The sequence below is a fragment of the Dermacentor variabilis genome, chromosome 8, assembly GCF_050947875.1.
Source record: "Dermacentor variabilis isolate Ectoservices chromosome 8, ASM5094787v1, whole genome shotgun sequence".
NCBI classification, from domain to species: domain Eukaryota; kingdom Metazoa; phylum Arthropoda; class Arachnida; order Ixodida; family Ixodidae; genus Dermacentor; species Dermacentor variabilis.
Window position 1 is genome coordinate 91,501,506 of NC_134575.1, and position 13,286 is coordinate 91,514,791.

At 43.0% G+C, this 13,286-nt stretch overlaps 1 protein-coding gene across 2 annotated transcripts in view; it reads left to right on the forward strand.

Annotated features, from left to right (window-relative positions):
* Positions 1-13,286, forward strand: part of LOC142590405 (AP-4 complex accessory subunit Tepsin-like) — a 56,728-nt gene that overhangs the window by 28,460 nt on the left and 14,982 nt on the right. For both annotated transcript variants that reach the window (XM_075702488.1, XM_075702489.1), the window contains exons 7-8: positions 1,865-1,948; positions 8,088-8,294. In XM_075702488.1, coding sequence (XP_075558603.1) covers positions 1,865-1,948; positions 8,088-8,294 — 291 coding nt within the window. The remainder of the gene's footprint in view (positions 1-1,864; positions 1,949-8,087; positions 8,295-13,286) is intronic.

The window sequence follows — 13,286 nt, forward strand, 5'->3', positions numbered from 1 at the left end:
GAGCCTCCCCTGGCCCAACATTTGGCTTTCTTTGAGGGTGAACAGTTCTGAGAAAGGAGTCCATGTCATGCAAATCCGGTTCAATGTTGTGGGCACGACATAATTCTGAAAATTGGGTCGGGGCTGCTGCCGGGTACCTACCAGTAAAGTGGGTGCAAGTGCTCTCCCAGCCAGGTGCTCAGCCATTACGGGACTTCAAAGCTTGGAAAGGGGTGAGTTCCGAACCAGTGAATGTCCTCACCTAAAGGTTGCTTGGGGAGGCCACAGGCGAAATTGCTGCCATGGAAGCAGCCCAGACCATACTCTTACAAGGTTTTGTTGTGCCCATGGGGTTCAACAGGATTTGTGTGGTATGTGCTCCTTCCTCAGGACAGTTCACTCCTAAAGAAAGCGAAGTGTCAGGCTGGGGTACGCTTGTGGCCATTTGAATAACTGGTGGGCAACCGGCGGCAGGGTGGTTTTGAACCCATGTCCACCCGCAGCTGAGGCTGACACTCAATCACAAGGCCAGAACGGCAAGGCTCCCTGCTGTGGTGTCCCTCATAGCCTGTACCTTGCTTTGGGTTGTTTAACACCATAATATAACTTGATTTAACTTAATAAATCTGTGTCTTTCGTTCTTTGTTTACCGCATGCACAGATGATAGCAATTGCTTCTGAAGAACCTGTCATTGGGCGACGTGGTTATCTGTGACTATGCAACGAAGCCAAGTGAAAAAGTAAAGAAACACAAGTGTTCTAGTCTACTGTTGATATTTCCTTCGTGTATGTGTCAGTTTTTTGCACTTATACAGAGGACTAAAGGGAACCTGCTTGCTCGATTTATTGTTGGTAGTGACCAAATCAAGCCAACAGCCAACTAAGCCGAGGAAAGATTTGGGGAAGGTTGCTGGGTTTTAATACAAAGCATTATTTGCCTCATTACAGGCACTTTGCGATAGGTAGGTAGGTTCCTGTGTTGCCTCATTTTGGACTTAAATGGGGAGAAATGTGGAGAAATTTTCTGGTACATTCAAATTACAATCTGATGCTATCATGTCTGTAAGTTGTGTTTAGGTTGTACTTTATGATTTTTCTGACTCATCTTACTTTGAGGAATTCAATTATTTCAGTAACGCCTCTGTGCCATGCAGAGGGCCTGCGTGGCTGGGGTTCAGAATGATTTTTCGCTAAACGGCATCTGACGCAAGACGCCAACACCAGGCGATGCCAACACCAAGACGCCAACACCATGTTTTATGCGACACGTGGCCCGTAACGCTATTGCGTTAAAATTGTACCCCTGCCATCGTTGCCTGCAACCTTGATCACCATGCATTTAAACGGGCCATTTTTAATGTGTGGTGCGAGAGCTTGTCCTCTGCAGACTATAAGAATCTGTGAGGATCTCACAATAAGTAAAGGTAGCAAAATGCAAAAATTTTGGAATGTGAAAGATATGAACTAGAATTTACCATTTTGGTTGATCAGCTGATATTTGAACAACACTAAAAGTAGTAAAGTCGATGCTTCTTTGTAGTTTTTCGTTTAAACTACTTTTCAGTTGAATTGCAGCATATAACCAAGATTTGTTATGTGGCCTGGTAAGGGTCTATTTAAGACAGTGAAAGCGAAAGCTATTGTGACGGTTTTGAGATTGTAAATAAACATGCCTAATTCAATTCTAATGTAACCTGTGCACTCTATGAAATTATCTTTATGAAAGCTTTAGTTTAGTGACAGTTTCAGCAGTGGTTAGTCAACATGTAGGTGGCAGTTGGCATCCAGTAGCACCAGCTCTCTGTATGTCTTGCAGCTTAAATAGAACGGTTAGTTGATCATGCATCTGTATTTTCTCTAACTGGGCCCATTCGTTGCTTTGCAGAAACCCGGTCATATTCCGGTCTCGGGGCTTCAGTGGCTACAACTGGAAAATACCAGGGATTTGGAAATGCGCCAGTCGGTCCAAGTATGTCCTGCAGCACTATGCATTCTTGTTCAGTAATTAGCATTACTAGCTTTTTAACAAAACGTGCTCACTGCTCCTTAGCCGCTGTTTCATTGACCAAAGGAACTCTTGGGGCTAACACACCTGACCTACGTAGCAGACATCACAGATGGCGGTACAAGAAATATACACACAACACAGACATGTCGTCTGCACCGCTTGCTGCGTTGAATGTAAATAAATTAGCCTAGCTTCAGACTGCCATGCTTATATTCTATATTTAGAATTTTACACAGTAAGACACGACTAGCCTCTGTCTTCAAATTTTTATCTGCTATTTCTTGGTACAGCTGCCTGCCCATAAGGCATTAAACTAAAGAGTACATGATACAGTTACTACTGTGCTGTACGCTGTACATGCTACTCATACTAGAGAGTACCTGATTCTTTTGATGAGAGCGCAGAAACAGTGACTAGGTGGGAAATGTCTGTAGTACTTTAGTACACAAAAGTGTCATGAAACACTGGCATCACCAAAATAGAAAAAAGCAGAAACATAAAGAAAATCATTTTTAAAGAACATTTTATAACTGCCTGCTGTTACTTCTATAGTAGATGACATGTAAGCTTGGCTGGGCAAGTGTTTAGAAAGCAAGAATGATGAATTCAGGCAGCTTATTCCATTCACTTGGGCTTTTAAGCTCGAGGGAAGAAAATTGATGTGTGTGAGAGAAATTCTAAGACTTCGCTTCTTTTTTTCTGTAATCTCTTTTTTGGGGCATGCAAATACGTATGTGTTAAATATAGTTGCTCAGTGATGCCAATATTTCCATAAAATATTTTATGTTTTAGTAATAGCCAAAAGAGAATTTTGTGAGATTTTTGATGTTCCCATATTCAACACTTTTTGACTGCGTAACAAACTGCCATATAATCACTGATCAGTGCATTCTGTCAATAATAATTTATGTGGCTGGAACTAGGAGGTCAACAAAGAAACTTTACGGGAACCCAAGGATTACGCTGTGAGCGATTGAAGATAAAATGATAGGCATAACATCAAGAGACAGGAAGACAGCAGTATGAATTAGACAGCAAACACAGGCAGATGATATTCTAGCTGAGTTTAAAGGGGCCCTGAAACACTTTTTAAACATAGTAAAGAAAAAGAAAACACTGTCAATCTCTTAACAAGACTCCCATGAACATGGTAGCCAAATATCATCGCACTGCATGTAGCAGGGAATTTACAATCTCCTCTCAAAAGCAATGAATTGTTGCTTGCTCTTGCATCGGAAGCACCTGGTTCACCAATGCATTGGCCGATTTCGTGATTGTGAGAACATTCTCAGTAATGCATAATGGCTAATTTTGAGTTAAATAAATGAAAAATATATGAGTCTGTAATCTCAAAAAGACAAAGATATTTTCATCTTTGCGCTGCGCGTAGCTGTGTGTGCCACACGTGGCCTCCTAGACGACAGTGGTGCGCTTAGTAGCGTAGTCTACCGCGGCTGCTATGGGTGCCGCAATGTGCTGTTTCATTGCCACGACATGAAAAATTTTTGCACCATGAGGTTCGTGGGACAACATACTTTCATATTGAGGCCATTTTATGATTAGTTAGGGAATTGTTTCAGGGCCACCTTAAGAGAAAGAAAAGTGACTTTGGGCAGGCCATATAGCCCTTTGAAATGCTTCGTGTGTACTTGTACACGCCAAGATGGTGCTCCAAGGCCAGAAGCACTGAATAAGTAATGATAATTAAAATGGTCACACACATTTATTTATTTATTTATTTATTTTAAATACTTTCAAGGCCCGTAGGCGCTACAGAAAGGAGTGGTACATATACATAGAAAAAAAAAATGCAGATGAATGAATAAAACATTTGTTAGATAGCATGGAGAACAGCAGTCTTGAACCCCGATGAGTCTATAATAGTAGCGACCGATGCGGGGAGGTGGTTCCAGTCATTGCAGGTGCGAGGTAAAAAAGAGTAATAGTACGCGTTCGTGCGACAAGATGGCACGAAAACTTTATGAAGGTGATCGCTGCGGGATGAAAAGTAGGAAGGACGAGTAAGAAGTTTTGCTTTTAATACCGGGTTTTGGTAAATCTTGTGGAAAAGGCAGAGGCGACTGTATGCACGACGTACTGAAAGTTCCGGTATGTTAAGGGTTTGCTTCATGAGTGTTACGCTAGCATGACGAGAGTAATTAGATAGAATAAAGCGGCACGCGCGGTTCTGAATGGCTTCGAGGGAGAGGGTTAGTGATATTTGAGGGGGATCCCAGATGGCCGAGGCATACTCTAATTTTGATCGAACGAGTGTTTTGTAAAGCGTCAGTTTTAAAGATACAGGAACGGCGTAAAAGTTTCTGCGTAGGTAGCCTAGCGTGCGATTAGCGTTAGAAGTTATAAATTCAACATGATTGTGCCATGATAGATCGTGAGTGATGTAAAGGCTGAGATACTTGTAAAAATTAACTTGACTGAGAGGAGCGCTATTCAGAAAGTACATGCGTGTGTCAGTATTGTTAGAGCGGCGTGATATGCGCATATATTTACATTTATTTACGTTTAGTTTCATGTTGCACGCATTGCACCATTTAGATAAATTGTTAAGGTCTTCTTGTAGTTTAGTGGAATCGGCGGGGTCACTAATCCTATGATATATTACGCAGTCATAAGCAAATAGGTTAATTGAAGACGATTTCACGCAATCAGGGAGATCGTTAATATAAATTAGAAAGAGCAGAGGCCCGAGGACGGATCCCTGCGGGACCCCTGATGTAACTGATGAAAAAGCAGAGGAAGCGTTATTGGCAGTTACGTACTGAGTTCGATTGGAGAGGAAGTCCTTAATCCAGGCTAATACTAAAGGATCAATGTTAAGCTGATCGAGTTTAAGGTTTAGTAGATCGTGTGTTGCCATGTTGAAACACTTGTGATTGAACCTTTGCTGCAAGTTTGAATAGCATGTGTGAGGTGTCTTAGCAAAACAAGTTGGACGTAGAGGGCTATGGGTTTGCTGTCAGTGTCGATATGTCATCGTGTAGCAGGGTCACTCCTTTCGTTGTTTTTCACAATGTTTTCCATTCAGGATGTACCTCAACTAGCTGGATGGGAGTCTGCCAAGTATTCTAGACACGAAACGACTGGCATTCTCATATCTGATGTTCCTGTAAAATGTTCTCGCATGGAGCCCACATTGCGTAAAGTTGACAAAATCCACTGAAGGACTAAAAATTCTTGATCTGTTCTGCAGCTGTACGCTTTTCCTGCGTATGAAGGTGGAGAAAATCGGGTGGAACTAAATTTCTATGGACACAATTAATCGGCACCTAAAGGAGATGCGCAGGACAGATAAGTGAAGCCTGCTGGAGCGACAGAATGGCATGCCAAGAGAAGGGAAACACGGTATAGGTCAGCTGAGGATGAGGTTGTGTGATGAAACAGAAGAAAATTTGCAGGCATAGCATGAAGCCATCTGATGCAAGATGGGTACAAATGGGGATGCCAGTCATTTCATGCCTAGAATACATGTCTAAAGAGACCTTCATGCGATGCGGCTGTAAAATAGTCTGCTGCTGCTCCCGACAATTAAACGTTCCTTAACTGCAGCAGAACTGATAGTTTGGCGAGTTTGTACGAATTCACAGTAAAATATTCAGCGTGCACAATTGACAAGGACACAGTGAAGGGGAACACACGAGCGCTTACTCACAACTGTTTTATTTTCTGAAAGATACCGAACATGAATACCCCAGCTATCAGTGCTGAGCATGTGCAACAAGAGTGGTCACTAAAACAGAAACGGATTAAAAACAGATTAAGAAGGTTCATCCAGTATTTAAAGAAGCAAATTCATTTTCAGTGATTGCGACCGATGGTTGGCTTATGCATTTTTCAGCGCACTTTTTGATATGAAACGCTTCTGTGATTTCACGTGTTAGTTTGTTTTTATCTGAAAACAACGTGTCAGTGTCAGAAAATACCGGACCACAATGACAGATTACAGTGGCTTGACAAGTGCGAATAGTTTTCTTTACCGAGGGAACGTTCATGTTCTTTTAGACGGGTGTTTATGCACCGACCGGTTTGTCCTATGTACAGTACGTGTTGCCACAGGTTAGCAGAAGCCGGTACACAACACCTATTCTGCATTTTGTGAATTTTTGATCTTCTTTTAGACCACAGCTGCATTTTTTTACCCTATTGTCAAACTTATTGGAAATAGCTTGGCACAGTTTTTGCACCTTGTTAGGAGCACTGAAAACCACTTCAACGCCATACCGGCTGGCAACATTCTTTAGCCCATGAGAAAAATAATGGACGTAAGGTACCACTGCAAGGCACTTTTTGTTCGTGCTAAGCCTGTTCCTTGAATCTGTGGGTTGGACTCCCTTTACTATTTTTATTACCTTTTTGGCCGCTCTGACTATAATGTGTTCCAGGAATCCCACTGAAGCTAGTCTTGTTACCTGATTCGCAAAGCTTTCTTTTATTCGGTGGCAGCAAGATTTTATTAAAGCAGCCCGAAGGCAAGACACCGCAATTCCGTTTTTTACAAAGAAATTTACAAACGATCTTACAATAAAATTTTGTTGCCACCGAAATATTTTACTATGCCTTCCTTAACCCTTTAAGGATGAAAAAAGAAAAAAGAAAGAAGATGCTTGTAAAAAGGATGGAATTTCGTTTTGTACACAAACCATTCTGTTGATAACCCAAAGCAAGACCAAGTTAAAAGTTTGTCTCAGAAAGCCGAAATTTATTAGAAATAATTTTTTTTACCGTAATAGTGGACTTCACTGCACACAGGTTGGTTCTACTGCTTATGTTCTTATTTACACACTTCAACACAACAAACTGTATCACAATATCACAAGATCGCTCTCACTCAAAGAAGTTCAGCTCAATCTCTGAATCACCACACTTTTTTTTTGAGCAGTACTTCAAGCATTCACTCTTTCCACAAAGTTCAAGCAGACAGCTGACAACAAAATAACAAAAAGAAGAAGTATTTGTTCACAACTTCAGTCTTCAACAGGTACCTTGCATAATCTGGTGTGTTACAACAATCACAGAGCAGAAAATGAACACAAATTGTCTTGAGGGCTACATGAGAAGCAAAACAGCGCTGAACGAGTTGGGCTTGTTGTTTGACCTTTTTCCAAGTGCATGCATGACTGAATATTTCCTCTTGTCTTGAAAAGAAAAAGAACACATCGCTTAAACAATGCAAATACATTAAGGTCCACCAAGGAAGCAGAATAATTTTAAAATAAAGTTGACGCATGAATCCTTGAACTGAAGCATGAATATGCAGTGACAAAGTGGCTGAATAGGACACCGTACTGCAGTAACAAAACCACAGGTTATGTAACGATAAAGCATCCTTATTAGATAACTGTGCAAAATATCAAGAAAAAAACAAATATTTACTGATCTGTAGGTCAGCCCAGAAACCTGATGAAGGCAACAGACAGTGAAGCAAAGGAAAATGTAGGGAAAACTAGCTGCCCTTCTTAAGTTGCATTGCAGAAAGGAAAAGGAAAATGAAAGTGGACACAAAACAGAACTTGCTGCCGTTGGTTTTGGCTTTGCCCGGTGTATGTTTTGGCATATGCTGAAAAATCTGAGGAGGCCGAAAGTAATCCTGAATCATCCACTATGGCACTTATCATAATCTAATGTATAATTTTGGTACAACAAACCCCATAATTTATATTTAATTCCCACTTCGGGGAACAAGCACTTTCGTTTAGCCTCCTAATTTAATGAAATAGATTGAAGCACTTGTCAGCTTGCTTCGCTCAAGTAGCTTTACAAGTTTAAGGTGAAACTTGACATCAAAGCTTAGTGGAAGTTAGATCAGTTGCCTTATTATCTGGAAGTGGTTCTAAATGTGGCATAAATGTAGTCACGGAGTATTGCAATATCACATCTAGTGAAAAGGCATGTTGTAAATGCCTGGTTTGACTGTACTGCAGTGAAATGTCTGTTTTTTGGGGTACTTTTTTTTATTGTGATTGTACTGACCGATTGATTGAGTCAAGAACTACAGTAGAAAAGATATCACTTTGATCGCCGTGCCAGATGGCAGGGCAGTGTAGGGTGCGCATTCTAACAAGACGTACTACCACTTCTGCAGAGACGTTGGCTGAACAAGTGACTGACGGGATTGCGAGGGTCGTGGACAAGATTGCAGGGAAGCCGGCCGACAAGGCTGCGAGTGACCTGCTTACCGAAGGCCTGCCCAAGTTTCAGCCAGTGACAGTTCAGTCCCCGGCTTCGACATCCGGAAAAACTACTAGCATTCCACAGCAGGCTGTGAAAATTACAGCAAAACCACAGAAAGGTAAATGTGTATTGGAAAGCAGGAACTTACGAATCAAATTGTACTCCTATGATCTGTTCCATTGGCACAGCAGTTGTGGCATTCTGCTGTAGCGAGGAGAATGCAGTTCCGTCCATGGGATTGAATCTTGAACTATGGAGTCAGGTGTGCCGACTTGCCCATATTGTGCACAATGCATTGGGTGCATGCAACCTAGGTTCTGGTGATGCACTGCACCTAACTTTCATAGTGATCGCTGATGCGGTTTACCTCCTCTCCTTTTCACACCTTTGTAGCGTCCTCTCTCCCATTTCTTTCTCCATCAGTTGTTATTGCTAAACGTGCTCATTTCCATGCATACAGGGTAGAAAAAAAAAAAGCAAAACAAACAAACAAACAAAAAAAACAAAAGAAAAAACAGTTAGTGTGTAAGAACAAATGGTGCCTATTGGCCAGTCAGTCTTCGGTAAATTGTAACACTTGGCAGCGATCATATAACTTGCGTATCATCAGTGCATGTCAGCTTGTTACCCGCAGCAGGTAGAAAGCACAAGGGGTCCATCGTTGTGCCAAGAGCTTGCAATACTGTTGGCATTGGAAAAGGGGCACTGCACTGCGCGATTGTCATTAAGGGTAGTACTGTAAGGATAGAGGTACTATTTCTAGGGGTAGTACTAGACGTCATTGCCACCTATGTGCTGCTCCACAAAGCTCGAATCAGCTGGACATTAACCTGATCAGGTGAGTTTGCATTACTGTCTGTCTAGCTCCATGTCTTGGCCACAGCGACCACATTCTGATGGGGTTTGAGTGTGAAAGTGCTCATGTATTTGTCTACACTAAGAGCTCCACACTGCAACAACTCTCCTATCTCATACGTTGATTTACAACGTGAAATCTGATCAGTCAATCAATCACTTAATCAATCAGTCAGGTTTGAATTTTGGAGTCCATTAGCGGTACAATAAAACAGTAGGAGGGCCTGAGTTCCAAGACTGTCAGAGGAACCTCCTATGAACAGCAAAAAAGTTGTACCCTGGACGAGTGTTGATGTTCTGCATGTCGGCAAGATATACTTAGGATAGTTTGAGTGCACCAACCCTCTATTGATGGTACATATAAATACATGAAAAAAAAAAAGAAATGTTTTTTTATTATCTAAATGCGCAAACACAATGAGAGTAAGCATAATCATTGAAAGTAAAAAAAAAATATTTTGCGGGAACTTTTTCAGCAATAGGTGGGAAACTCCAGGCAGAAAACTGGAAGTGGGCTTCACCGCAAGCCACCTATGGAGTCGTTTTGAATTGGTAGAGACAGCTCTCATCCTTTGTGAACCATAACTGTACATTTCATTTGCTTTACATGACGTGTGTGCCACCACTGCAGCCGGAGATGGAGATCTGGCATCAGTCGGTCTCCTCTGACATGTGCTTAAAAAAAAAAGCATGGCTCATGTCAAGCTTTCTCTGCCTTCTACTTTTTTGTGATGTAAACCAACAAATGATGGTTGCTGCCTGAGTCTGCTATCGTGCCAGCCGGGGCGGTCTGATCGCGGTGCGCTCATTGCTTTGTTTGCATAAAAGTCTGCAACGCTTGCCTTGTCTGCATTGAGCACGAGGGGCTCCGCGACGCATGCAACGTGTGGCACTGGTCGTTGGTTGTCAGAAATATGTGAGGAAAAGAAGGCTGCGCCTAGAATATTTTCGAACCACATTAAATTAATTATTAGGCAGGAAGTCTGGAACAATGCAACAACATATCCCAAACAAAGATAGAAACAAACTGGAAGGGGAAGTAGCATTAAATTATGTGTGAAAAATAAAATCCAGATTATTTCAAGACAATGATAAGGTAGCTTTTGAGGAAAAAAAAAAAGGAATATGAACGAGTACCAGACTGAGAAGGAGCTTGTGTTGAGAAATTTTAACTGGAAAAAAAGCCAAAGAAAAAATCCCTAAGTGCACAGCCACAGGGTTAGACATATGAGGTTCCCACTAGACTTATTAATGAACTAGCACCAAGAAATAAGGAAGGTCTGTTGAAAGCAGAAAAAAAAACTTACAGTATAGGTGAATATCAGACAGTTGGCAACAAAGTACAGTGGAACCCCGGATATACGTCCCCCGGTTTTGCGACGACCCGGATTTTATGACGGATTAGCGCAGTCCCGGCGAAGTCCCCATAGAAGGAATGCATTAAAAACCCCGGTTATCCGGTGCAATTTTACGCTTGACCCGCGTTATACGACGACCCTCGCGAAGCGCAGGACGGAACGGCGGACGAAAGAAAAGTGCCGTGGGTCTCTTTCCTTGCTCCTTCTCTCCGCATGCAGAGTGCTTGACACCGCTCGACCGGTTCGCTCTGGCACAGCTTTCTTCCCTGCTTCATCTCATCGTTCATTTCTCTCTCCCCCACCAGCAGCCGCCCGCGATGCTCGCTGTGCTGAAATAGCGCCTTTTCTTTTCTGCAATCACTTTCTTCCTCTCTTCTCGGCGGTGTCGCCTCTCGTTGTGTTGGGGAAGCGTTTCTCTCCTTCCAGATTCCCAGCAGCAGATCGGCGACAAGATAGCGTGGAGAGGCCTAGGTTTATCGCACATATTCTTCATCATAATCCTTGTGACCAGCGTTCAGAGGAGGTTTTGAGTTGTGTGGAGCAACGCGACACACGATGTCCCGAAAGCAGACAGTTCTGTCACTTGGTGATAAGCTGAATATTATCGAGGAAGCGGAAAAACGGCATGGAGCCACGAAAGCCAGCATTGCCCGGGACCTTAAGATATCAGAATCTTTGCTTAAGACGATCCTCACAAACAAAGCGGTGATATTGCAGGATGCCAACAAGTTTGGGTTCCAGCAGAAAGCAGCAAAAGAAGGACAGCATTAGAAGTTAGAAAAGTTCTCGTCAGGTGGCTGCATCAAGCACGGAGCTCTGCGATCAAAGTTGACGGCGCCATTCTAAAAGAAAAGGCGGACCTTGTGGCATTGCGTCTGGGCATCGACTACTTTCAGACATCGAACGGGTGACCGGATCGCTCTAAAAGACGAAACAGGATTGTGTACAGCTGCTCCTGCGGAGAAAGCACTTCCGTGGGCGTTTCGATGGTGAACGAGTGGATGGAGTCGCTGCCAAAGATGATTGCTGCATACAAGCCCCACGACGTTTTCAATGCCGATGAGAGCGGTATTATTTACCATATGCAGCCCGAGCAAACCCTTGTGTTCAAGGGTGACAGCTGTCATGGTGGCAAGCGTAGTAAACAGCGTGTGACGGCACTATTCTGTGCTAATGAGGATGTTTCCGAAAGGCTGCCCGTGCTCGTTGTTGGAAAGTTTGCAAAGCCATGGTGCTTTAAGAACTTGAAGACGCTGCCGTGTAGCTACAATTTCAACAAAAAAGCGTGGATGACGTCTTTGCTCTTCACCAATTTTTTGCAGCAGCTTGATAACAAAATGGGTGCTAAGGTGAGGAAAATATTGCTTTTCGTGGACAACGCACCATGCCACCCACCCGATGCGTCCAGCCTGAGGAACATAAAGTTTTTTTTTTTTCACCCAACTGGACAAGCCGGCTGCAGCCGCTGGATGCCGGCATCATTAAGTGCGTCAAGCAAGGGTACCGGAAGTGGTTAGTGCAGCGTCGGCTGGTGGCTATGGAGCGCAGCAAGTGGGAAAAAAAGATCACTGTGCTCGATGCCATGCATTTTATTGCCAGTTCGTGGAATGCAGTGTCGCGAAGCACAATTGTTAACTCGTTCAAGCACTGTGGCTTTAAGTGAGAGACTGCCCCCTCTGCTGGGGACGCAACAACCTCGATGCTGCTCGAGGCTGATGCAGGCTTCGCCGACGACAATTTCAAGGGTTTAAACGTTGCCACAATCTTCGCTGAGTACGTGGAGGCCGACGACAGCGTTTCGATCTGCGGCGAGGTGTCGCTGGATGACGCCATTGAGGTGGCTTTGTTTAGTGCTGACACCGCTGCGACATCGGACGAGGACAACAACAACAACGCCACAGATGCCATGCCTATGCCTACCATGTTCGCCGAGGTGCTACGGCACGTAGACAGCATCTGGAACTTCATCTGTTCACGCAACGCCGTAGAGGACCTCCTTTTGAATGTTGTCCAACTCGAGCAAAAGCTCTTGGTTCATGGATCAAACAACGTCCAAAAGAAACTTACCAACTTTTTTTTAAAGTTTGCGCCAGCTGGTGGGAATTGTAGCAGGGGGCAGTGGAGTGCCGCAAAGGTTTATTTGAATAAAGCATGATTAGTACGTGTACTGCAGCATTAATACTTATCGCATTTACTTTTTTGGTAATTTGGGTTTCCAAACCCTGCAGAGTATGTTAGTAGTTTGCATTGAAGTTTCTCGTAAATCTGTCGCGCGAAATAAGTAGTATCTTTATAGGCATAATTTATGTTCGGATTTTATGACGCCCGCATTTTACGACACTTCTTTGCGGTCCCAAGAAAGTCGTATAATCGGGGTTCCAATGTAGCATGAATTTAATTAATAAAGGTAAAGGAAAAGAAGATAGAATTCACTCTCATGGGCCATTGACCATTACATCAGTAATATACAGGTTAGCAATAAATTAAATTTGCAAGCATGGGCAGAATGTAATGGCATTTTGGGAGAACTTCAGTAGATACTTTGTTTAGCGCAATACAACGGACACAAGAAAGGCGACAGGACAGGCGACATGTCCGTTGTATTGCGCTAAACAACGTATTTATGGATCCGCACCAACTAGCCCGCCAACACATTGTGGAGGACTTCAGAATGTCTTCAAAATCCATAGGCGTCTGGATCATAACTTATTTGCTCCTACCTGGCATACCGAAATAACCATAGAAAAAAGGAGACTCAGGAGACTGTTACATGTGGCTTTTTTAGACATTACTAGAGTGTATGACAACGTGAACTGCAACATTTTGTGTGATATTCTGGAAGGAAAAGGCTTATGCAACGACTGTATACAGCTTTTAAGGGGGATTTACCTAGACTA